Raw genomic sequence first — 25,856 nt, 5'->3', positions numbered from 1 at the left:
TTATAGACAACAAGGAGCACAAACACTATCCTAAAGTTAAGAGAGCACATATCCTTTTGGATAAATAAACTGTATGATATCTTAGCTTATTTAAAAGCAGGTGTTAAAAAGCTGGTATTACTGATATTACTGTCCTGTACTGTACTGTACCAATTTTATGTGTTTTGACTGACTAATAGTGTGGATTATTTGTAGCTGAGTAATTTTAAGTGACAGCAATATCTGAGCCAAATGATGTTATCTACCCGGTTGGCACTGACCGTTGCCCAAATTTGCTTTACGCAAAACACACGTCATTAAACAGGCGGACGCAGACTATCCAATCAGATGCTTCGATGACTGAAGGAGGGGGCGCGGGGTAAGCGAATAAAAACGGGAAACGGGAAAGGTAATTATTCAGAAGCAGATTTATGAGAACTTGTGAGAACTTGTTTGTGAACTAGGAGACTTGCACCCCGTCAAAATGGTCGAGTGGACAGATGCTGAGCGCAGTGCCATCATAAGCCTGTGGGGAAAGATTGATGTGGATGAAATCGGTCCCCAGGCCCTCTCCAGGTAACCTGCAGCTCATAGCAATTCAGAAACATGGTCGTTTGTTATGCAACTTTTTTTTTTACTATAATGTTGAAACTTGGCTAAAGCGAATATATCAACACGTTTCTTTGTGTATGTAGAAGTAATTATTAATATGCACTAAAATTAATATTGTTTCTCTGGTTTTATTTCAGGCTTCTGATTGTGTACCCCTGGGGTCAGAGATACTTCCAAGCCTTTGGAGACCTGTCCACCAATGCTGCCATTCTGGGAAACCCCAAAGTGGCACAGCACGGAAGGACCGTGATGGGTGGTCTGGAAAATGCTGTGAAGAACTTGGACAACATCAAGCAGACCTACGCCAAACTGAGCGTTATGCACTCCGAGAAACTCCATGTGGATCCCGATAACTTCAGGGTATCTCCCCACGAGCACCCAGAAACAATCATCACACATGGACCTGAAAAAGGTTAGCTAATTAGTTTATGTTTATTAACTCTGTTAAGCATTTTCTTTCTCTCATTTTAGGTGCTCGCTGAATGCATCAGCCTGTGCGTTGGCGCTAAGTTTGGTCCCAGCGTCTTCACCCCTGAGGTCCAGGAAGCCTGGCAGAAGTTTTTGTCCGTGGTCGTTTCTGCCCTGGGTAGACAGTACCACTAAATTTCTGGAGTGCCAGTTCATCAAAGATGTGCAACAGTCATATAAGTGACATCATATATCTTTTTGACTCTGTTGCCAGATGCACCAATAAATAAAACCTCAAATCATACTCATTCTCTGTGCGATCATTTGACTTGTTCTTTTAACCGACAATACAACATCAAGAAGCAGATCTCGGACAGTCAATAATCCTAAATAGAAGTCGCCTATATGTTTGAGTATAATATAAATATTACAAGTATGCCTCACCTATAATCCGTTTCGTGACTTTTTCCTTTACTGTTTAGTTTTGCTTTTCGTATAAAAAAGGGTGAAAGGGATCCAAAGTTGTTGTTCTCTGGCTGCATGGGAAGTATTGTTGATGTAAGTGAAGTGTTCCAAAATGCAAAGAAGAACATTTTACGCATATTTAAAGGTAGAGCGTTAACAACGAGTCAATCTGCGAGCTCAGAAAAAAGTATTTCTTCTTTAGCGCAGAAAATTCGTTTATAACCTCGACCCAACATAACATAAGAACACCCCCATGCGTATAGCGGCAACATTATAAAAACTCTATGCTTTTTTAAAAACGCCTTGAATGAAATTCAAAATGACCGAAGGATATAATATATAATATAAGTACTGTCGCAATCGGACGGGCCATAATCATGATTGAGCTGATCAGTTTTTAAAACAAATTTAATTGAATGGGGGTAATTTAAGGCCAAGAAATAAACTTTCATACGTTTCTGATATGAAGTGGACCCGCGGATCATTTATTTGGGTGGGGAAAGCCTGAATGTTCAGATAATGATAGCATGGCATAATCTAAGTTCATCAGCTGTTGGAAAATTACTTGATACAACAGGATGGGGAAGCGGTTATGTTTACGTGAGGATATTTTGATGCCATACCATACCATCTTTGGGCATTTCCATTGTGTTTTGCAGTGATAGTTGACACGTAGTCTGTGTATTTCAGACTCATCCGTCCGCTTTTCGTGTGCTGGAAATATAGGACCCTCATACCATCTGCTGGTTCTTTTTTGCCAGTCATTAAGCGGAAAAGCTGATCACTCAGCAGCTCAGAGTGCGGAAGTAAAACTGTTTATTCAATTCGCTCAGGTCATGGTTAAGTGGACGGAACTGGAGCGCAGCACCGTGAACGCTATCTGGGAAAAAATAGATATCGATGAGATTGGGTCACAAATTTGGGCAAGGTACGTCATTCTGAAAGTTTTACTGTTCAAGAACGGATTGTAAAAAAAATCCTAAAAACGGAAAAAAAATATTCTGGCAATTTTCTCTCAATACATTATTATTATTATTGCTATTTAATTAATTGATGGGTATTTCATAATAGTAAAATCCAATGCCTGGTTTAAAAAGAAATAAATAAAGAAAAAACGATCGTGAAAAATCATTATTTTTTTTTTTAAATATTCCATTGTTTAAGGGTACGTTGTATATTTAGGGATTTTTTCTCCAGTTAGTTCAGATTTACCTGTTTATCGCGTGGTATCGTTTATGCTAATTAACTTGTACCACTGACTGTTGCATTGTCAGAGTCTTGATAGTCTACCCCTGGACTGAGCGATATTTTGGTTCTTTTGGAGATCTCTTCACCATCACTGCTATTTTGAAAAACGACAAAGTGGCGGCTCATGGAAGGATGGTGCTGAAGGCTCTGGACAAAGCAGTGAACAACATGGACAACATGAAACGGACGTATGCTGATCTGAGCCGGTTGCATTTTCAGAAACTCGAAGTGGATCCTGATAGCTTCAGGGTAAGCAACACTTTTCCTCAAACCTACATGAAAAAAAATACGTGACGTTTTGCACTTGTAGAGTTTTCATGGTGTTTTCTCTTTTTTCACAGCTGTTGGCAGACTGTATCACTATCACAATCGCATGCAAACTCAAGTCAGCCCTGAGCCCCCAGAGTCAAGCTATCTGGCAGAAGTTTCTATCTGCTGTGGTCGACGCTATGAGCAGTCAGTACCGCTGAAAAGAACCTATTTGGAGATAATACAACAAAAAAAACAAACAAACAAAAAAAAAGTGTGTTAGCCTTGATATAAGTTTGACATGAGTGCATTTCAGTTTGTTTTTTATCAGTTGGAGCTTGAGTTTGGTGAGTCTCATACTGAAGACAGTTACTAAAGACAAAACTGAAGTCAAAGAGACCCCAACACACACAAGCAGCAAGTGAAAGTAGTCTGACAGAGCTAAAGGAGGTAACAGCATTTAGTGACTTTCATGGGTTCCAGATTTCAGACAGTTAAGAACTTGTCATGGACTGAAAGTTGTTGTTGTTTTTCTCAACTCTGTGAAAAGTTAATAAAACATAAAAACTATTTTTATAGTTAACATTATGTCACACAAATTACTGTGAGCCTCTGAATATGGGGAACTGTATTAATGGCTATAATTCCTAGAATTAATACAGTACCTTTGCTAAACCCCTTGAAATAATGCTGAAAGTCTTTCCATCAATCACACATTCATTGTTACATCTGCCAAAAAGGTTGTTTTTGGTAGCGTTTGCACATGTGTCATTCTGTCAGTAAACAAAAGAGCTCAAACAGTCTTTAATGAATTCTGATAAAACCTTTTAGGGATGGGTCATGTTGACACAATTTGGTTTACGTCCACAGCGGTCTTCACAGTCAACTAAACAATTTACTTCAGGTCTGTTGCAGGGAAGGCCTAGCTTATTTCATAGAGATAATGCCCTAATGACATTCTGCACATACTTTAGTGTTAGGGTTTGTTAAAATCTCCTCGCTGCAGTCCACACCTTTCGTACATTAAAAACATTTGATACACTAAGAAATGAAAAACATTATAAAGGAAGCCCAGAACCTAGTAAGGCTGCTGAAATCTTATATCAAGCAAAAATGGAAAATATATCTGCTTCATTTGCAAAAGGCTTAAATGCTGTTGCTAAAAGATACACTGATAATACACCGATAAGCATGCCACAATCCGATATTTACTCAAATGTACTGCTGGCTTCAATTCTGACATAGTATATGTATTTTAAACTAATAAAGAAAGCTCACTCTCAACATTTGATACGCTGCTTTATACAGTGCTCAGTTAAATCTAGACTAAATGATTTGCAAGTCATTTTATTATACTTTTATAAACATATTATACAGTGGACACAATTTGTTTTTCTTTTTTCAAACTAAGTGTAAAGGATCTGCTTACAATAAACTTAGTGTAGGCAGATCTTTGTGTCTGCAGAGCAGAGGGCAGGTTTGTCTCCAATGAACTGACTTAGTAATGAAGGTCCAAAGAAAATGCAGTACGTCCTGAGGGAGGTAATATTTAATTAATAGTATTGGCATTGGCAAATTTGAATCAACAAGTGTAACTGCAGTTAATGAGAGGAGAAAAAAACATGGCTGAAAATCAAGTTTAATTGTCTTGATAGAAAAATATATGGGTCACAGTTGCATTGTTGAAAACGACCATCCAAAATTTGAACGTCTATTTGTTTGAATTTGTAAAACAGACACCATATAAGGGTTTTAATGTTGAAATGAAGGCTTGGATTTTACAGTGGCACCAACAGGGTTGATGGTGTCCATGTGGATTCAGACAGCAAGAAGATACAGGAATTGGGTCATATAATTGTTTATTTTAAACAAGAATGACAGAACAATCAAACAGACATAAAAGGAAGGCCACAGGGACACAAACAGATTGATCAAAAATCTCTGGTCATATTCAGTCTAATAGATTCACCATGAACAATGACCCAGAAAGCTCAAAGTCATCACACAGATAATGTAAACAAATATAAAAGATGTCCTAATATTCACATTGTGTGAAAAATGTGAGTATTAAGTGAGAAATATGCAGTTTGTAGCATTGGCGCGTTTAGACCCTTTTCAGTAGTGATGGGATTTCCGGCTCTTTTTAGAGAACCGGCTCTTTCGGCTCGACTCACTAAAAAGATCCGGCTCTTTCGGCTCCCAACCAGCTCTTCAGGTTGTTTTGTTGCTTTAATTAATTTATTATTAACAACAATATAAAATTATGCACAAAAAGAATTACTAATGTAAAAAAAGTGTTTTTATTTATATATGTTTATATATAAATATATACAATGGCCCCTAGAGACAAAGCATGTACAATTTCCTCCAAATTCCAAAACACATTTCTAGCGTTAACTGAACTTCCCAAACAGAGCTACCTAGATCACTTAAATTACACAATTGAAAGCATATGTGTATTGTTTGTGTATTTATACACAAACACTCATATATATTCAAATAATTAAAAAAAAATGTTAATTTACCTGTTACTACCCAACACACCAAATCCGGTAGTTGGTACTTCCTGGCTTGTGTAGCCACTAGGTAACAAAAGCTCAACACTGCCCCCTAGCATCCTGGAGCACTTCTGTTGTGTTTGTACCTGTTTTGAAGCTTGTACGTGCTTTGTCTCTAGGGGCCACCGTAAATATACTTTTATCTATTCACTCCACATAAAATGTAATAAATAAATCATATAATACAAAAACCAACTATTCACATTTCAACTTTCAACTATTTAAATTTTCAGCTTTTTCCTTTTAAACAAATTTTAAGTGAAACAACACAAAACACTGCAAACCACAACAAAATTAAATATAAATAAAATATGAAAACAAAAAGAAGATGTGTATTCTCTGTCATATGGACCTGCATGAATAAACTTTCTGAATCCTTTATCATCCGTAACTGAAAATAGTTGTGGATGATTACTATACCGTTCTAATGTGACGTTGTTGTCCCTGGCTCTTTCTCTGTCTCTCCCTCTGGCTCTGTTAATGTGCTACTGCGAGTGTAACTACCGCCTCTCCCCCCCTTCCCAGTGCAAAGCACAAGGCTCGCGTGCGGAGTGAAGCTGAAAAAAGTGTGAGAAAGAGGGTGAGAAAAAAAAACAAAACAACCCACGGCTCCCGATAAGGAGCCGGCTCGCGTTGTTCACGTCAAAGACCCAGCTCTAAGAGCCGTTTCGTTTGTGACCGACACGATGCTCAACCACCCTAGAAGCAACATGCCCTTTTAATGCTACATTTTCCAAACTTCTCTGTTGCAGATCGTACAGCAGATTACAGTGAAATCAAATCTAGTGTTCATGATGTCAAGTTGCTATTAGTGCACTCAAACAGAGGAGCTGCGTGAGAGACGGTGATGCAAAGGGTTAGAGGTAAAGAGCAAAAGTCAAAGACAGCAAAAGCCATAGCTTCTGTTTTGCCCACATTCATTGATGATGATTTCATGATCTAAAGTTTGTGCAAGTTTCTCCTCTTTTTCTGCTTTGCTACAAATTTTGCTTTAACTTACTTTCAAAAGTTATATTAAGAACTGTGATCATTTATTCAGAATCATTCTTCGTGCATAGTGGTCAGTACAGTGGACAGCTATTCAAAGGCTGTTTTCTTGTATTCGTGTCAGTGTTGATGGCACACTTGCACTTAAACCACTACATCGGACACTGATGTGTCACTCCATACCAAATTCATAGGTCAAAACATAGGTTGTCCACCTAAGTGGACATGTAACAAACTCTTTGAAAAGTACATGTTTAAAAAAATGAAGTTCAAAAATCTTTTTTTCATGCCTAAAGATGACTAAAACTACTTAAGAAAAAAATCCTGACTGAGGTTGTCATAATTCATGCATGAAAGGGTTCAACACTGAAATATAATCCAAAAAAGATATTGCTTTTGGATATGTTTTAATGTTTATCCTGTAACATTCAGGTCTGCACAGGTGAAAATTATGAAATATGTTTACATGCAGCATAATATGTTGGTATAATTGTAAGGCAGAATGGATGACGTTATGACTGGGGGCTGAGGCCTCCTAGTGGTTTGATCCTAGAATTGCCCCTGGTGTGTGGCTAATTGTCCCAGACGAACAAGGCAACTGATCATAAGAAAGCAATTCTTTCTTACTTACTTTCTTACTTTCTTTAGTCACTGCAGGAAAAAATTAGTATGGTGCAACAGACCCCTGCTTGTGTGAGAGCACTGCAGACACCGACAGAACAAGGGCTCGAGTCATTTTGTTGTCCTGTCATAATCATATCGGACATGGTCGGGAGGTATGACTGAGAGCAGTGCATAGTTACAAGGTTTATAAAACAACTGAAGCCGCTCAAAAAGAAGACAATAAAATAGATTATGGGGGTTCAGTCAGCCTGCACGGCTGAGCAAACTTGGTGTTTTACCTGGCAAAAAATTAGACGTCTTTGACCAACGGCCAGGAACCTACTTGGCCATTCAGTCTTGACGTTTTCTCACTGCGCGAGTGCACACATATAGGTACATTTAACTGAAGCAAATCAGATGGTGACAGCTAGAGTCAAAGCAGGTTTTAACCTTAAACATTAGCTAAAAATACCCGACTCCCTGCCAGAGGCGGAAGCAGACATTTGATACACCCGGGGCTTAGCCCTAAAGGGTAGTATGCATGTGAGATTGGGGGAAGGGGGCCGTTAGAAATGACTGAAAGATTAATAGGCTCTGTTTTCAGTTTTGTTCAAAAAAGAATGACTTCATATGGGGAAAATATATATATCACACATGCAAAACACCTTAAACTATTTTTTAATTAAGCAGCAAGGCAGAACAAAGTCGGGGCTGTATCAAGACACAGGGACTAAACCCCAATTCAGCCAGACCCAGAACTGATCTGGAATTAAAACAGGACTACAACAGTTCAAAATCAGGACTACTTAGGACTTAACCAAGACAGAACCAGAATCAGAACTAGATGATAGTAGCACTAAAAATCATCATAGACCTGCACTACACTTCTACCAAAGTACACTATTTAGATTCAGAAAGGTTTATATAATTATTTAGCCTTGTTGTGCAAACAAGCCTGCATAACTTAATAGTTTTCAGTTTTATTTGTCATATGCAAGTTAGCACAGGGTCAACATTGCAATGAAATGTGTTTGACGAGCAGCAGTCACTCAGCAGCATGATACAGTAGGAGAAAATATAATAAAATAAAATAAAATAAAATAAAAAATAGAAAAATAGTAAGGAGCAACATATTAGAGAGACATGGTAAAAGAGAAAAGATGACTAAATATATATGTATCTATAAATATAAATATATGTACACTAGTGATTAAATAAGAAAATCTTGAAAAGAAAGGGAGGGCAGATGGGATATTGCACAGGAATGAGCAGCAGAAAATTACAGTATTGCACTTTTAAATATAAATATCAATAACAATAAAGTGAAGTGACCAGTGCAGATTAAACAGAGTACTTGTGAAGCTGCGGGGTAGCTTCTGAGTGCTGTGTTGTGTGTGTTTAAGTGTTGTGGTTGAGGTGTCATATGGCTTGGTGGTAAAAACTGTTTTTAAGTCTTGTAGTCCGAGCAGACAGACTCCTGTAACGTCTGCCAGATGGTAACAAGGAGAACAGCTGATGTGCTGGGTGGCTGTGGTCCTTGATGATGCTGTGTGCTTTACGGAGGCATCGCTGGAGATAAATGTCCTGAATGGCAGGAAGCCTCGTGCCAGTGATGTGCTCTGCTGCCTTCACCACCCTCTGTAGTGATTTACGGCTGGTGGCAGAGCAGCTTCTGTACCAAACTGTGATGCAGCTCATCAGCAAGCTCTCGACTGCACACCTGTAAAAATTTGAGGTGATGTTGGCGTTCATGCTAAACTTCCTCAGCCTCCTCAGGAAGTAAAGCCGCTGGCGAGCTTTCCTGATAGCAGTGTCTGTGTGAAGGGTCCAGGAGAAGTCCTCGGTGATGTTGACTCCAAGGAACTTGAAGCTGCTGACCCTTTCGACCTTGACACCGTTGATGTGGATGGGCTGGTGTTCTCTGACAGGTCATTTCCGGTAGTCCACTATCATCTCTCTAGTTTTGCTGATGTTGAGAGTCAGGTTATTTTCCAGGCACCACTCGTACAGTGCCATCACCTTCTCTCTATAGGCCGTCTCATCATTGCCTGTGATGAGGCCTATGATGGTTGTGTCATCAGCAAACTTGATGATGATGTTGGACTTGTGTTTAATAAATATAGAATTTGAAAAAATAACAAACCTAAAAAGAAACACTAGGTACGAGATACATGAGTCCCTATGATACGGTGATACTTTTGGTAAACAACCATTTGACTAACATGTCTGTCTCACCTGCTCTTGTTCCCTCTCTGTTCTGTCCTCATTCTCCTCTCTCTCTCCCTCTCTGTTCCTCTCTCTCCCTCTTTGTGCTGACAATCAAGCCAAACACCAACATCATCAAATATACAGTGGAAACCAGATATTTACATACTCTTCAGATAAAAACACTTTTTAATTGTAACATCAAATCAGACTAAATGTTTATTTTTTTAGATTGATAAATATAAAAACATATTTGTTAACTTTAAGAATAAAGAGAGAAACTATCTGTATTTAATTAAAAATGGCACCAAATTGTATTAAAAATTGAGCCACACTTATGGAGCTCCACAATTCTTTTCCTGGTGTTTTGGTTGACATCTCTTGATTTTCCCATTTCAAAGAAACAGGCTCTGTGTTTTGCCTTATATGCATCCACAGGTGTGCCACCAATTTACTCACATAGACTTTACTAACCTATCAGAAACTTCTTCAGCTCAGAATGGAATCGTCTGGAGTTTTCTTATTAATTAACAATAAACTTAGTGTATATGTACTCTTAAATTTGATGAAAGTGATAAAAAATAGACAGCTCTGTCTCTCTTTATTCTGACATTTAACTAATTCAAAAGATATTTCAATATTTATTTATCCAAAGCAAAACAAGTTTACTCTAAATTGATGTTGTGCAGTAAAAAAATGTTCTTGTGTTTTCCATAAAGTGTATGTAAATATCTGGTTTAAACTGACTGCTGTGTATTGAAATTCCTCTTGTTTTGCATAGAAATATACTGAACAACATGCAAAACATAATATATAAAATAACATCTACCAGAGTTTTTTCTTTGAAAGAAGCCCCTTATGTCCATTCTTGCATATCAGTACATTGCTGAAACCGATTTATTTAGTCGTGGAGGGTAACAACTGAAAATATGAAATAAACACACATGTAAGCTAAGACTCGCTAAAGAAACAGCTTTGTTGTTGTTCTGCTTTTCATTTCGCCATTTGTTGATTCACTCGAAGAGCAAGTAATGTAATATGGGTCAAGTGATCAGTTTGATATCAATCTTTCGTGATATACCGTCATATTTACATTATTTGTACAGTACGAATGATTTGCTTTGGTACCTGGTCAAACTTCAGTTCTTCTCTGTCTGCCTGGCTCCGTTTCTCCAACAGCAGCAGCTCCCCCGGCCCCTCGCTCAATCGCTGAGCTCGGATCATACCAATATTAGGGGGGATTTACGCAGTCATAAATTCCCACAGTATGCACTATGTGCTTCGAATATTGTGTGTAGTTTTTGTTTTATAAAGTTGTCAGCCAGGCGTCTAACTATGAAAAAATTACACTCCAAAAGACCCCGGGCTTCTGACAAAACAACCCGGGCTTAAGCCCAGTAAGTCACCCCCCGCTCCGCCACTGCTCCCTGCAACGCAATGAAATAAACTAACCCCAAGAGCGAATCTATAACCGCATCGATATGTTGTGGTGCAGCCAGTGCTGCTCCTGCATTATCATGTTTTTTTTTTTTTTTTAAACAGGCCCACCCACTGAAACGATAAGCCTCACAGTAAAAACGAACGCGGCGAATGGCATAATCATCATGTTTGTAACTGATAGCACAACCAACAGGCCTATTAATTAATTGTAGAATTTAGATTTTAAATCAGAATCCACGGACTGATTGTTAAAGCGTACTGATTTAATTTATCTCATATAAATTGCAATTACAAAGGCAGTTAATTAAGTAAATAAACACAAGCATATATACAAATGTATGTATGTTTAATAAAAAGTTATTCTTGGCCGTCATAAACATGAAGCAGTAGTTTTGAGTAAAGGCAACTGGAACATATGACATCAAAGGTTTATTTATTCAGAATTAATTATTACGGAAAATATTTTTGATATAAATCGAATGTATACCAATCAAGTACATTTTATTTGACCAAATTCAATTACATTTAGCGTTTGACATGTATGTAAGAAAACTATATGGAAAACTTACATTTAATCAAATTACTTGAATTCAACATTTTGGACATAAATCTCTTTTGAGAGTAAATAAAATATTGAAGTTATATTTACATTTTTTTTATATTTTCTTGTAGTTTGGTGTAAAACAAAATAAGAGCTTTAACCTCCAGTTAATAAGGAGTATGATTTGTGAGGATAAACACTTGTTTAATTAGAACAAATGAAAAATCATCTGTAGATTTACTCATCTAAAGGAGTGAGCCAAAATAAAAATGTTTGGATTAATTCCAAAGTGGAGGTTATTTATAGACCCTTACCATCCCTCAAGAGCGCATTTCCAGTGTGGGGCAAATCTGAAACGATAAGATATTTGGCTTGTACACAAGATCCCATATGTGTTTCTTAGCAGCCAGTTAATTCATTAAGGCCAATTTTTAACGTCCAAGCATTACCAGCACGTCCAAGCATTACCAGTTTGAGCAGGTGATACGAGGGTTTCACTAGCTGTCAGTTTTGTACGTTTCAGTTGGATGCCCGTGGGAAATATAATTCTGATTGTTTCGTCCTATATTATAGAACACCGTGAGACTTTGGTTTCGTGTTTATCTCATGCCAGCTGTTACATGTCATTTGGAATCCTTCCAAACGCCTATAGCATTATCTTGAAGGGGGGCTGGGTGTGCCTATGTTCCACTGCATCTATAAAACCCCTCTGTTTGCAGCGAACGCGGCATTGAACTTGAAAAAAAAAAGTCCAGAGGAAAGATGAGTCTTTCTGCTAAGGACAAGGAGATAGTCAAGGCCTTTTGGGCTAAAGTGTCGGGAAGGGTGGATAACATTGGCGGTGACGCTGTTGCCAGGTAAATAAGAAAAAAAACCGAGGCGAATTTAACCCGCTTCTGCATTTTTATCTATTACTTACTGGCTTACTCACCTGTGTTTTTGCCCAGGATGCTGACAGTGTACCCTCAGACCAAGACTTACTTCTCCCACTGGAAGGACCTGAGCCCCAGCTCTGCCTCAGTGAGGAAACACGGAGGAATGGTGGCAGCTACAATAACCGATTCTGTGAACAAAATCGACAACCTGGCAGGGAGTCTTCTTACCCTCAGTGACCTGCATGCTTTCACTCTGCGAGTGGACCCTGCAAACTTCAAGGTATTTGTTTATTAAATCATGAAAGCGGTTCAGAAAACCTCTGGGTTTGCTTTAAAGATTAATTGGACTACAAATTAAACGCTTGCTTAAACATTTTTTAGTAGTTTTTATTTAAATGTGCCTCCATAAGCTTCTGGTTGAGACTGCATCAGTTCTAGTGAGGAACTGTAACGTCACCATTAATTATCCTTTGATTTAGAAGCCTATAAATCTGCCCCATCCACACATGGATAAGGCCATATGCAAATATAAATAAATTATAAGTTGAACCCCAATTCGTGACATCGAGCTACAGTTATCTTTAGGATAAATGAAATGTGTGTTTCAGCTGCTGTAGCGCAAAAATGTTACACTTTTAAACAAACAGGGAAGTTGCCTCAGTGTTGTCAGCAAGTCAAAGCACGACTCTGTCACCGAAGAAACACGGGATAGACTGAGTTATGATTCAGATCAGTAGCGGTTTTAGGTTGCCCGGAGCGGCATCGTGGTGGGGGGCGGCATCACGGGCATCGGTAAAAAAAAAAATTGCTTGTACTCATGCTGCCCCGACATCATGCGAGCCCATATTGGGAATGGCATAGGCACCGATCGGTTTTCTATCGTCCATGGGAGTAAGGCCGCCCTCCGTTTGCGAGGTGCGCCTGCTGCTTGCGGCATAGGGAGGAGAGGGCGGGGCGACGGGGGATTCTCTGGCTGGCTGGAGCAGCAAAAATGACCAATTCTCAAAATAAAACAAAAATAAAAACAAACAACAAACACGAAAACACCAGACATCATGATACAGACTTATAATTTTTTTCAAAATTCTATACACGAAAAGTGAGCGTAAGAGCCCTCGGTGAGCCTGCTTGCTGCTGAAGTCAAAGTAAACTTTATTGTCATCTCCGCTACATACAATCCAGTATATAGAGAGACTAGACGACGAGGCTCCAGTTACAGCAGTGCAAGAAAACAAACAATAAATATTTAAGAGTAAAAAAAATAAATATACACTTTAGGACTCGTGGTAAAGGGATCAATAACAATTTAAAATGTATATTTTATATTTTGTTTATTTAAAGTCTCTCACACAACCCGTTTTTAAAGTTTAAAAAAAGAGAAAAGAAGAGGAGTGTAGCAACTTCCACAGTCGCTAGAGGCCGGGGATGGAGCCTGCCTATTTGCCTGACGCGCTGTCAACTTTACGCAGTAATGCCAGAGGTGGAATTGCTTGCTTGTTTATTAAAGTGCTTGAAAAGTTTACAGAGCAATGTGATCAGCTCGCGATTCAAACTCTTAAAACATCACAGGCTCTAATTTAACAAGGGGAAACTCGTTGTGCTGCGGTCAACAAAAACTACGGCTACCCAGCCCTCCTCTCTGTCAAAATCAAACCAGTGAATGACAGACTGACAACGCCCTCTTAATGTCGCCGCTAGCACCCACGTGACTCCCGTTACACATCACCATAGCAACCAAACAAATAAAAACCTAGTGATCCTTAAAATTCAATACATTTAATTATGGCTCCTACAAGGAGGAACGAGCAAAAGACACAGGTAAGCAGATGTGTCATTGGATAATGGCAGGTCATGTATCCTAAAACATTAAGAATCAGAATACTTTCTTAATCCCTAAGGAAATTATGTGGGTTACAGTTCCTCCAAGAAGAAATGGTAAAAATAGTAACAGTAACAGACTAAACTCCAAACAATATATACAATAATATAATATTAATTAGTCAGTGTCAATTGTTGATTTGTCCTGTTCTCATTGTATGACGAAGTATGATGTCTGTTTAGTAGCCGTTTGCATACTATGCATACTCTCTCCCTCTTCATATGTATGTGTGTATGTGTGTGTGTGTGTGTGGGGGGGGGGGGGGGGGGGGCGCCAGAGGGGGTGTTCGCCCAGGGCGCCTAACAGGCTAGGACCGCCACTGATTCAGATAACTGATTTATGATATCATAATCCCTGATTCTGCTAAAGAAGTGTCACGATCTTTGTACAGATTCTTGCTCAGAACATCCTGGTGGTTCTGGCCACTATGTTCCCCGTCGACTTCACCCCTGAGGTCCATATGGCTTTAGACAAGTTCCTGGCTGCCTTGGCTCGTGCCCTGTCTGTGAAATACAGATAAATTGCATACTGGAGGCGACGAGCGGTAGGGGCTCAGATAGCTACTCACTGCCAGTTTGAATCTGAATAAATCAAATGCAATGAAACTGCCGTGTTTGTTTGGGTTTTTGTGTGGTGTAAAGTAAAAATACAGGAGCAGAATAAAAAATTAAAATAAAACAATGCCAGAATGAACACACAAACTATTTTAAGACTGACGATGAACATGAGAACTTTAACGAGCTGTATATCTGGAGGATAACTGGTATTCCTAAAGAAAATGCAAGCAATTTGTGAAAAGCATATCTTTCTACTGCAAAAACTCAAAAATAAAACAGTATGAAAGTTGTCTACTAATCGCTGATTGTGAAATAGCCTATACTGGAATGACTGGAACAAAACATTACAGGGAATGAGCTCTAAAAACAAACAAACAAACAAAAAAAACTCTTATACAAATGTAGATTTTTTTTAATTACATTTTAAAAATCTTCTACTCAGATTAGTTTTGTTTCAATGAAAAACTGTTGTGTAATATTTTCAACTTTACTCCAGTATATTGACGAAACACAACTGGTTTAGGCCACTGCATTTATCTGACACCTAATACTACGTGATTTATTCAATTAAATACTTTTCCCAACGCTTCCAGAAACATGAATCAGAAGCTTCATGAAATTATAACCTTACTCTGTCGCAGTTGACTTTACTATCATTAAATCAGAATCAGAATACTTTATCAATCCTTAAGGAAATTATGTAAATTATGTAAAATCTCACCTGTTGGACCAGAAAATGGTTGCTGTTTGAGTGAATGAGGCTGACTACCCTCTGACAGTGGACTGTTAAATCAGTAAACCATTAAATCACTAATAATCAGTAATACTGAATGCTGTGCGTTTACAGAGTCGGTCCGTTTGTAGTTTAATTTCACTTCATCATCGGTCTCATATCATCCATCATAATTTATGAGAGGTCCTTTGATGCGAAAGTCACAGCATGACTTATTTTTATTTTACACCATCTTATTTAAAATTTGAAAGAATAGGCTAATTAATATCTTACACCCACTATTTAACTCTTCTGTTACACCCTGATATAGTTGCAAATGCTAGAAAAAGAAAAAACAACAAAGTAAAGAATATGCTCGTTGTTTTATTGATTTAAGCCTCCTCAAGACATGATTTAAAAAACAGAGTATGTAACGGTCCTATTATGAAAAAGGGGGAATAAAACAAACAACCTGATGTATATGCTTCATATATCTTATTTATTAACATCATTTTGAGGTACAATTTAACAACAGAGTATGTGACGGTCCTCTGCAGCTTTCTAGTAGTACTGCTTTCTGAGGGAAGAAACCACCACTGCCAGGAACTTCTGAAAAGCTGCGTGTACCTCAGGAGTGAAGGCTTTACGCAGCTGGGAAGCAACCACAATGGTCAGGCAGTCGCCCAGGAGCTGTAACACAACACAACATGCATGAGATATCATGAACATGCTAAATAAATACATAAATGTCAATAGAAGTCAGTATCATCAGTTCAGCATTGCCTACCATGAAATTGTCAGGGTCCACCTGCAGTTTCTCAGAGTGCAGCGCACTCAGCTCTGCATATGTGGCCTTGATGTTGTCCATGTCCTTCACGGCTTTTTCCAGAGCTTCCATGATGACTTTTCCATGAGACGCAACCCTTGGATTTGATGTGATGGCAGCAGCATTGTAGAGGTTTCCAAATCCACCGAAATACCTCTGAGTCCATGGGTACACAATCAGACACCTGCGGGAATATATGAATAATTGATTTTCTCTTGAAAATGTTAAATAGCTCACAATTACTAAAAAAGAGACATATATATATATAAATAATGTCATATAATCTTGCACATTCTTTAAGGGAGTAAATATCAGAAACATGGTCATACCTGGAAAAAGCTGCTTGTCCAACGACCGCGTAGTCGATCTTGGAGAAGATGTCCTGGATCGTGGTGCGCTCAAAGTCTGTCCACACAACCATTTTGCTTTGTTGAGTTTTGCACTTGTCCTGCTATTCAGCAGCCCACCACACACAGCTTTTAAAGGAGCCGTTTCGCTCCACCCAAAGATATACAGTTGGGTGGAGTAGGACAGTGGGGTGGATAAACCGAGTTACATGTAACGCTTTGTACTTCTTTGTTCGTGTAACTTGAAAATCGGTCAAGAGAAAACAAGTTTTCCAGTTTTATCAGAGCGCAGTTAAGTCTTCGTCACATTTGTGCCGGCTTAGTTAATTAGTTTCATTATTCATAAACGTTTTCGTTAACTGATGTTTTCAGTATTACAGTTTTTTTAAAAAAAAAATCATTTTAATGTTAGGGAATCACACAGAGCTACATTTTTAAGTTCGGGAAATTCAGAATATCATAAGAACACCTTGTGAATCGAGCTGACTCACAGACCAAATCCCGGTCTCATTTAACAGATCTGCAGAAGTTTTTTTATTTTAAATTAGCTTAATTAACTGTAAGTAAACATAAATAAATAAATGTTTAAAGATAAGGTGAGATTTAAAAAAAACCCAGAAGATTCCACTGCGTTGGAGAGATAGCATTTTGGTTTTTATTGACACTTTTTTGGTCTCATTTTTCCATACTTCTATATCTCTTCCGCTAATTTTAGGTTGCTTTTGGCAGAGTTATCATGCCCTGTGCTCACATGTGAACCTAGAAATCAACTTTCCTTCCTGAGTCTAACGGCTCAGTGTGCACCCACCTGTGGAACATCAGATATGTTTCAGTAAGGTGTTGGCTGCTAAGATATAACGTCATCATATACAAGCCATAGCCATCATGTTGGTAACTGACAGCCTTGCAAAATCTAGAACTTGAATCAGTATTTCTAGTCCTCTACATGTTTAATTCTGGTAATTCTGGTTTTTCAGTACTAAGCTGTATGCTACGTAATTTTTATAATATGTTCTTGTATAATAATAATAATAATAATAATAACAACAACAACAACAATAATAATAATAATAATAATAATAATAATAATAATAATAATAATAATAATAATAATAATAATAATAATAATAATAATAATTATTATTATTATTATTATTATTATTATTATTAAGCCCATTATCTTACAGGGCTATAAATTTAAAATGTCCATTTTACTGCTCTGACTTATTTCAGCACCACATTAATATGAACAGCAACAGACTCAAAGACAGTAATCACTGTCACTGGAAATCTATGTTTTGGGTTTTAAAACTGCAAACTTTTAGTATTCAGTTGGATTAATTGAATTAATTTATTAAATAAATGAATAAATAAACACTTCCTTGAGACTGGCTTGCGGACTGGTCTTCAGAGCCACCATCACAATGTTGTCTTGTGTTTATCTCGAGCAGAACCTTGTGGTCATATCTCTGAGGTGGCCTGGGTGTGTCCATTGCCTGTTTCATGTATAAAAGTCCCCGTAGTTTGAGCTGATCAGGAAAAGGGAAAAACAAAACAAAAACAGGCAACATGACAACCTGTAAGCGCCAGACGTCTGCTTTATATTTTTATTTACGATTGAGTTCATGTTTGTTTTATAATTCATAGATTCATTACACAAGTCATCTTTTCAGGATTAATAAATGTGAAAATATATGTGTTTACATAAAGTAATTTTAAGTCACTGTTTTGGGATTGGAACCTAAAAGGGGGTACCTCTCACTTTAAGTATGTAAGTGCAATAGTAGTATGAAACCCTGTGTGAGAGGGAAGGGGAGGAGCATGGACAGAGAGGTTAGGAGTCTCACGGTTTTCTGACCGTGTGCACAGGTAGTTTTGGATAACAGCTATTTTTTGGAACTTTCATGCTTATTTTGGAAGGAGTTCATTGTTACATCTTCAGTTTGTAATAAATAAACAGTCTTCAAATCATAATGCAACTGGAAGCATTTCTTTTGGAAACCAGGAACACGCGTCAGCCATAGACTCCCCTTTTTTGAACTTGGTTTATTGGAAATTACCCTACACAACCCTTTCCGAAAAGGACAAGAACATAGTCCAAACTTTCTGGGCTAAAGTGGCTGGCAGGGAGGAGGACATCGGTTGTGATGCTGTCTCCAGGTAAATATGCCTTATGATTTACAACCTATGACCCCAACTGGACAGACCCTCTGCTGCATTTTTTACCTACTATTTACTTAACTTACATTTTACCCAGGATGCTGACAGTGTACCCCCAGATCAAGACTTACTTCTCCCACTGGAAGGACCTGAGTCCCGGTTCTGACCCGGTGAGGAACCATGGAACAACCGTGATGGCTGCAGTTACTGATGCTGTCAGCAAAATTGATGATCTGACCGGTGGTCTTCTGAGCCTCAGTGAGCTGCACGCCTTCACTCTGAGAGTGGACCCTACAAATAGGGCTGGGTAACGTCACTGATTTCTAGAATCGATTCAATTCCGATTCACAAGGTCCAGAATCGATTCGATCCACGATTCGATTTAATTCGATTCGATTCGATTCACTTCGATTTGAATATGGGAAATTTTGACAGTCAGAAATATTATAATTCAGATCAGTACATTTACATATTTTTGTATCTATAAAAAGGAAGCTGACACACGCAAGACTTTATCAAAGGTGTGAGCGTCACAGCAGATGCCTTTGTGTCAAAGTAGCTGAAGATAAAACACAGAAACACATGAAGGTGATTTTTCCTGGACTGGGATTTTATAAAAATATTCTGCAGTACATCAAAAACGAAAGAAAACCATTAATCAACATATGAACATTACACAGCAAATTCAAAAGTGTTAAATGTTTTGGTGTTAGTAGTCTTAGAGTTAATTTTACTCTAAGTAGAGTCACATTCTTTTAATGTAACTCTGAGGTGTAAAATAATAGTAGTTAAAATCGAGTGTTAAAAATGAGTGTTTCTATTTCAAATCTGGAGGTGTTGCAATGGAAACATTAACTCTTGACCTCTTAACTCTGAACTCCTACAGGGGCTATGACACCAATAGAGTAAATTCACAGACTCCGCCCCCAGCACGGCTCCAATCGAAGCTGAAGTGAAGCCGTTTCAGAACATTTTGCTCTACATATTTGAGTTGTTTGCCATGCTTGGTAAGTCATGTTTTCAAAGATTGTTTCAATTATTGTTATTAGCTTTTACTTCTGTGGCTCTTTGGAGTTGAGACAAAGCTGTGTGGAAGGCATTAGCCATGTTGCTCGGTGATAGCATAATATTCTGTTTTAGCTAGCTGAAAGGTATTGTTTGCGGGCAAATACCACAGCCTTGAAAAAAAGCTTGCATGTGAATTTTCAGTCAAATTTCTTGGTCAAATACACTTAAAACAATGTCTAGAATGTGAAATGTTGATATAATGGTGCTACTTGAAGCCTGAAAACGATCTCCCATAAAAAACGAGCAAACAGCAGTAGCAGATGTCCTGACTGGTTCTACGTTAGCACTTAGATTCCTCCAGAGTTTTGTGCACACGGTTTAGGTAAAAATGAAAAAGGTTGAGGTTTTACATTTAGTTCAATATTACCTGTTGCCTGTGTCCTTGTCTTTTGGGAAAATACTTTACACAAGTAATGGCTCAAAGGATTCCTTTTTTTTTTTTTTACTGTGCTGCAATTGATTTGTGCCATTAATTAGTGTCAGCTAATTTTGTTTTCAATCTCCACATAGGATATGCTTGTGAAGATGGAATATGGGGGAGAGCAGAAGTGCGTTGAAGTTCCACAAAGTGATGAATGAAGGACATGCATATTGTATTTTGTATTTATTGAAATAAGTGATGAGAATGCTGTTATTTGCATTTACCAGCTCACCTATGTCAGACCTTTTGATAAACGAAATTCTAATGAAAGTGAGAACATGTACACTGTTACATCTTTCAGAAAATGTTTTGAAATTGTGGTGCACAGTTCAGAATAAATGTTTTTCAAAAACCATTGCGTCTTTTTAGTAAATGTTTATTTCCAAAAGAAATTTCTAGAAGTTCAGAACAGTAAAATTCCCGTTTTTTTAGAATTAATTAGAAGATAACTCTTACGTAGTTAAACTAAAATACTCTTTGAGAGTTAATATATAAACTCTTAACACCAAGTGTTAAATTATCAACTCCAGAGAGATTTGGTGTTTAACACTAAATCAGAGTTAACATACCAACTCTCCAAAAAGAGTTAAATTAACACTCTCTGGTGTGGACCCATATAGACACTTTAAAAGTGTTGAAATCAAATCTGACAGTGTTAATTTGGACATGCTGGATTTGCTGTGTACCTCTGAAGTTACAGCTGTTTTATTAGAGACATGGCTAAGCATTTTGCATTTTGCATAATTTTAAAAAGTTTAAATTTGTTCAGCATTGAACGGCAGAAATTAGGTTTTCTTTTCGGAAGTATATAAAACGGAAAGAAAAAAAAGTCGGCCGATAGCGCTGTAAACAACGGTAGACTTGTGCGTAACAAGCAAGCGAATAATGCAGAAAACCATACAGAGAGAGAGGGGGGGAGAGAGAGAGAGAGAGAGAGCTGTGCATCGTGGTAGAAGCAAAACAGTAAAAGTAAGAGTGAATACATGACGATGTTTATGTGAAGTGTAGTTTGGATCTTCTTTTGCTGCTGGTTCGGTCAATATTGTTTGGAGAGACATCAAACTAACAGCTTTACAATCAGCGCATAAAGGGCGTGAACACAAAGCGCGGACCCGCCGACAGATCAGAATCAGCGGGCTGTCGGCTTTCAGCCCCGACTGTGAGAAATTCGAATTCTGATTCTGATCCGCGGGCTGCGCTGTGTGTTTAAGTCTTTGTGCAGAATCCGTGTTCCTGCTCTCATTTACTGTTTTAGCTGTTTGGTGGTTGTTGAAGTTTTGTGAGATTTCACCTGAGATTCTGGCATTTCGGGCAAAAATAAATTTATATTAAAAAATCGATTCAGGATTTTAATGAATCGATTTTACGTAATCCAAGCCAGAATCGATTTTAATCGATAAATCGATTATAAAAACCCACCCCTACCTACAAACTTCAAGGTACTTATTTATTAAATTATAGCAGTGAAACCTTTTAGTGTTTTGCTGTGAAGGTTTGGACTTAAATAAAACAGATCACAATGTTTGTGCATTATCGTATTAATATAAAAATAATTTAATAGATTTAATATTTTTTTGTCTTTAGACATCCCAAGTTTTTCTTCCCAAATAGCTATTCCCAAGCAAATCTATTTCTCACAGAAACATTATTAAACACAAGATGTCTAAATTACACTTAACCCAGACTGTGCGGTTCAATCGTACAAAAACAATGTTTGCAGAATATTACAGCAATTAAATGTGACTTTAAATGAGGCTATCATGTTTTCACAGGTTCTCTCTCACAACCTCCTTGTGGTCCTGTCCACCACATTCCCCAACGACTTCACCCCCGAGGTCCACGTGGCTATTGACAAGTTTCTGACTACGGTGGCGCTTGCCCTGTCTGAAAAGTACCGATAAATTGCACTCTGACGGTCAACAACATGGGCTTGGATACTCCCAAACTGAATTTTAATGTCAAAATAAATAAATAAATCAATTACAGTACAGCTGTTATCTGTGTGGTGAAGCGAATTTCTTTAAAGTTCATATCAACTTTCAATTTAGTGGCAAATATAAAAAAAAAATAAAAACAATATACATGTATAAAGGAGGGCTGAGATGAAAGGCCAACAAAATGTGCCAGGATTTATTAAAAGTCAAGATGAGTGACCAATAAGCTTTCAGTTGGCCACTAAATAAAACTTAATGTGCAAATACAGAAAGAGTGTTCAAAGTAATAGCCTACCTTTCTAACCATTAAATGCGAGGTGCCACAGAGTAACGATTTTATTTGTTTCTACAGCTATAATGTTGTGCAATAAAAGTAACATCGCTATAACTTTATTGCAGGCTGGGAGGCTGCCGATGTTTTGCACATACCAGCACAAATTAATATTCTGACGATTAAATTTTTAAAAATAATATCAACATTAATTCTATTCATTCTATAAAATAACTTTTTAGATGCCTGTATATATATTGTTGCTGCAGCAATTATGCTTTAAAATAACATGGAAAATCCAATCCAAGATAAACCCAGAACACAACACAGCAGCACATGCTGTTTGCTGAGAACATCTGCTGACATTTTAGTTTATCTTCGCTATCATCATTATTTATTTATGATTCTTTTATAATTGTCCAGACCAATACAATAAGCAACAAAATTTGTAAAGCAAAGGAAAAAAATGTGTACGTTCAAATGATTTATAAAACCAAACGCTGCAAACTTTATTTTCATTATAACCATGGCCAGGGTCACATGCTCTTATTAGTAATTGACAGTTTATTTGACCTCGATCAGTTACAGCACAATCTGATTTACTAGAAGTAATGCCTTTAAAAAAAACACCACAGAAGAAGATAGTAGTGATGTGGGATAATGCAGAATAAGGTATCGATCTGATACCAAGTAAATAAAGGCCCAGTTTTGCCCATACCAACATCGATACTGATACTTTAAATCTATATAGGCAGTTTATGTAGGGGAGAGCAGTGTATCAGGATTTATGACATGAGTCATGTCACACAGTTTACAAATTCTTAACACATTTTTAATGTCATTCTACACTAATGAGTCGACACAACTTATCTCACATAGTTCAGTGGGCTACATACTGAATTTAGAAGATACAAACAAATTATCGACCCTATTGCACTACAATCGATCCAATACCATGGTTGCTATGGATACCATCAACTAGAAGACACAATGGTGTTTTCTTTTTACAAGTATCACCTTGCTCACATTTTTCTGTGTGTGTTTGTGTTTGGATGTAGTTGTATTTCATTTGTACATCAGCTATCTCACAGAACAGTATAAAAGAACAGTGTGTAGGCCTATATGTTTTTCTATATATGAACAAAGCTTACAAGGCTCTCAAAGAGTTACTTTTATTTACTAATATGACCATATATTCTGAAAAAAAGGGAAATAAAATGAATAACTTGAGGTCTATGCTTCATATATCTTATTTATTATCAGCATTTTGAGTCACACTTTAAAAACAGTCCTCTGTAGCTCTCTAGTAGTCCTGTTTTCTGAGGGAGGACACCATTTAAAAATTAAAAGAATAGGCTAATTTATAGCTTGCACTACAAGATACACCCACTATTTAACTCTTCTGCTACACCCTGATATAATTACAAATGTTGGAAAACGAAAAAACAACAAAGTGAAGAATATGCCCATTGTTTTATTTATTTAAGCCTCCTTAAGACATGATTAAAAAACAGAGTATGTGACGGTCCTCTGTAGCTTTCTAGTAGTACTGCTTTCTGAGGGAAGAAACCACCACTGCCAGGAACTTCTGAAAAGCCGCGTGTACCTCAGGAGTGAAGGCTTTACGCAGCTGGGAAGCAACCACAATGGTCAGGCAGTCGCCCAGGAGCTGTAACACAACACAACATGCATGAGATATCATGAACATGCTAAATAAATACATAAATGTCAATAGAAGCCAGTACCATCAGTTCAGCATTGCCTACCATGAAATTGTCAGGGTCCACCTGCAGTTTCTCAGAGTGCAGCGCGCTCAGCTCTGCATATGTGGCCTTGATGTTGTCCATGTCCTTCACGGCTTTTTCCAGAGCTTCCATGATGACTTTTCCATGAGACGCAACCCTTGGATTTGATGTGATGGCAGCAGCATTGTAGAGGTTTCCAAATCCACCGAAATACCTCTGAGTCCAGGGGTAGACAATCAGACACCTGAGGGAATATATGAATAATTGATTTGCTCTTGAAAATGTTAAATAGCTCACAATTACTAAAAAAGAGACATATATATAATGTCATATAATCATGCACATTCTTTAAGGGAGTAAATATCAGAAACATGGTCATACCTGGAAAAAGCTGCTTGTCCAACGACCGCATAGTCGATGTTGGAGAAGATGTCCTGGATCGTGCTGCGCTCAAAGTCTGTCCACACAACCATTTTGCTTTGTTGAGTTTTTCACTTGTCCTGTTAGTCAGCAGGTCACCGCGTGCAGCTTTTAAAGGTCTGTTTCGCTCCACCCAAAGATATGCAGTTGGGTGGAGTAGGACAGTGGGATGTGCCAGTCTGGGGTTTGGCAGGACTATATTCACTTCACCATCAAACTGAATCAAAGAAAATGTGTCTTTTTTTCGTTATCATTGAATCATAAACTAAATTATAAATTATTTTCATTCGTCACTCTCAAAATCTGCTAATTTAGCCTCTGACCACTCAGATAGCTAGTTGTGTCCACTCAGGTAGACATGTGAGCCTCATTAGCTTTCATTATTTTATGTCCTGTTTTTTACGTTTCACTGCAATGAAGGATCACCTCTGTCTGAACAGGAAATCTCAACTTGTGAGCTCTTTTGTGAACAAAAAAAGAAAAAAGTAAAAATAAACCCACAGATATCCAGGAAACATTTATTGCTCTCAGGGTGGATCCACCTGTTGGAAGTTTAGATAAGGCAGAAACAAACGTCATCCTCAAACCTTAGTTATCACAAGTTTTAACTGCCTGAACAAACGGCAGTTAACTGCAGAATTTCAATTTGGAGTAATGACTCCTTGGCAATCTACATGTCTATATTTAAATCATAAATTTGAAGTGAAATCACACCAAATTTTGCTTGAATGAATTAGACCACCATCCAAATCAGCCCCAAATTAACAGTATTTATAGTTACCAACATATTTTTTTCTCTCCATAATGTTTTTAATGTTTTTAAGAGAAAATTACACGACATCTACACAAATTTATGTTAAGGGCCATATGTGAAGCAAGATTCAACCATCTCATCCATCCATCCATCCATTCATTCATTTTTTCATTCATTCATTCATTTTCTCCACCAAGGATATTTATTTTTTACAAATAAATAACTGAAAAATGGGGTGTGTGTAATTATTCAGCCCTCTGAGTCAATACTTTGTAGAACCACCTTTTGCTGCAATTACAGCTGCCAGTCTTTTAGGGTATGTCCCTACCAGCTTTGCACATCTAGAGACTGAAATCCTTGCCCATTCTTCTTTGCAAAACAGCTCCAGCTCAGTCAGATTAGATGGACAATGTTTGTGAACAGCAGTTTTCAGATAGTGAGCTCCTTTGGTGGGGGTTTGCGCTCTTCAAGTGCTTCTTAATCATTCCTTCATTTTCATGCACATGCTACTTTGCTTCCATAGCTTCTCCTCTAGAATAGTGGAAAGTAAGTGTAGTAAACATACATTTAGTTGCTTATCTGACTACATTTT

The 25,856-nt window shown here is 37.7% G+C and overlaps 6 protein-coding genes across 6 annotated transcripts; 4 read left to right on the top strand and 2 right to left on the bottom strand.

The window, feature by feature from the left end:
- Positions 1-390: 390 nt before the first annotated feature.
- LOC146519836 (hemoglobin subunit beta-A-like) lies at positions 391-1,303 on the top strand. The gene is made up of 3 exons (XM_085157933.1): positions 391-555; positions 729-951; positions 1,063-1,303. Exons 1-3 carry the CDS (start codon positions 464-466, stop codon positions 1,192-1,194), a joined length of 447 nt encoding a protein of 148 aa, XP_085014059.1. The 5' UTR covers positions 391-463; the 3' UTR covers positions 1,195-1,303.
- Positions 1,304-1,419: 116 nt separating this feature from the next.
- Positions 1,420-5,710, top strand: LOC146519835 (hemoglobin cathodic subunit beta-like). The gene is made up of 3 exons (XM_085157935.1): positions 1,420-2,392; positions 2,739-2,961; positions 3,054-5,710. The coding sequence occupies exons 1-3, from the start codon at positions 2,301-2,303 to the stop codon at positions 3,180-3,182; spliced, it is 444 nt and encodes a 147-aa protein (XP_085014061.1). The 5' UTR covers positions 1,420-2,300; the 3' UTR covers positions 3,183-5,710.
- Positions 5,711-11,425: 5,715 nt separating this feature from the next.
- On the top strand, positions 11,426-14,778 carry LOC146519834 (hemoglobin embryonic subunit alpha-like). The gene is made up of 3 exons (XM_085157947.1): positions 11,426-12,152; positions 12,243-12,450; positions 14,441-14,778. The coding sequence occupies exons 1-3, from the start codon at positions 12,058-12,060 to the stop codon at positions 14,567-14,569; spliced, it is 432 nt and encodes a 143-aa protein (XP_085014073.1). The 5' UTR covers positions 11,426-12,057; the 3' UTR covers positions 14,570-14,778.
- A 1,012-nt stretch (positions 14,779-15,790) lies between these two features.
- LOC146519833 (hemoglobin subunit beta-like) lies at positions 15,791-16,629 on the bottom strand. Its single transcript, XM_085157939.1, has 3 exons — positions 16,474-16,629; positions 16,106-16,328; positions 15,791-16,008 (listed from the first exon to the last, which is right to left on the bottom strand). Exons 1-3 carry the CDS (start codon positions 16,563-16,565, stop codon positions 15,880-15,882), a joined length of 444 nt encoding a protein of 147 aa, XP_085014065.1. The 5' UTR covers positions 16,566-16,629; the 3' UTR covers positions 15,791-15,879.
- A 2,008-nt stretch (positions 16,630-18,637) lies between these two features.
- Positions 18,638-22,121, top strand: LOC146519832 (hemoglobin embryonic subunit alpha-like). Its single transcript, XM_085157954.1, has 2 exons — positions 18,638-18,953; positions 21,913-22,121. The coding sequence occupies exons 1-2, from the start codon at positions 18,750-18,752 to the stop codon at positions 22,039-22,041; spliced, it is 333 nt and encodes a 110-aa protein (XP_085014080.1). The 5' UTR covers positions 18,638-18,749; the 3' UTR covers positions 22,042-22,121.
- A 1,678-nt stretch (positions 22,122-23,799) lies between these two features.
- Positions 23,800-24,698, bottom strand: LOC146519831 (hemoglobin subunit beta-like). The gene is made up of 3 exons (XM_085157936.1): positions 24,472-24,698; positions 24,112-24,334; positions 23,800-24,014 (listed from the first exon to the last, which is right to left on the bottom strand). Exons 1-3 carry the CDS (start codon positions 24,561-24,563, stop codon positions 23,886-23,888), a joined length of 444 nt encoding a protein of 147 aa, XP_085014062.1. The 5' UTR covers positions 24,564-24,698; the 3' UTR covers positions 23,800-23,885.
- Positions 24,699-25,856: the final 1,158 nt, after the last annotated feature.

The sequence above is a fragment of the Neolamprologus multifasciatus genome, chromosome 4 (genome assembly GCF_963576455.1).
Source record: "Neolamprologus multifasciatus chromosome 4, fNeoMul1.2, whole genome shotgun sequence".
NCBI lineage: Eukaryota > Metazoa > Chordata > Actinopteri > Cichliformes > Cichlidae > Neolamprologus > Neolamprologus multifasciatus.
Note: the sequence above shows the minus strand (reverse complement) of the source record. Positions and strands in the feature narration are given on the sequence as shown.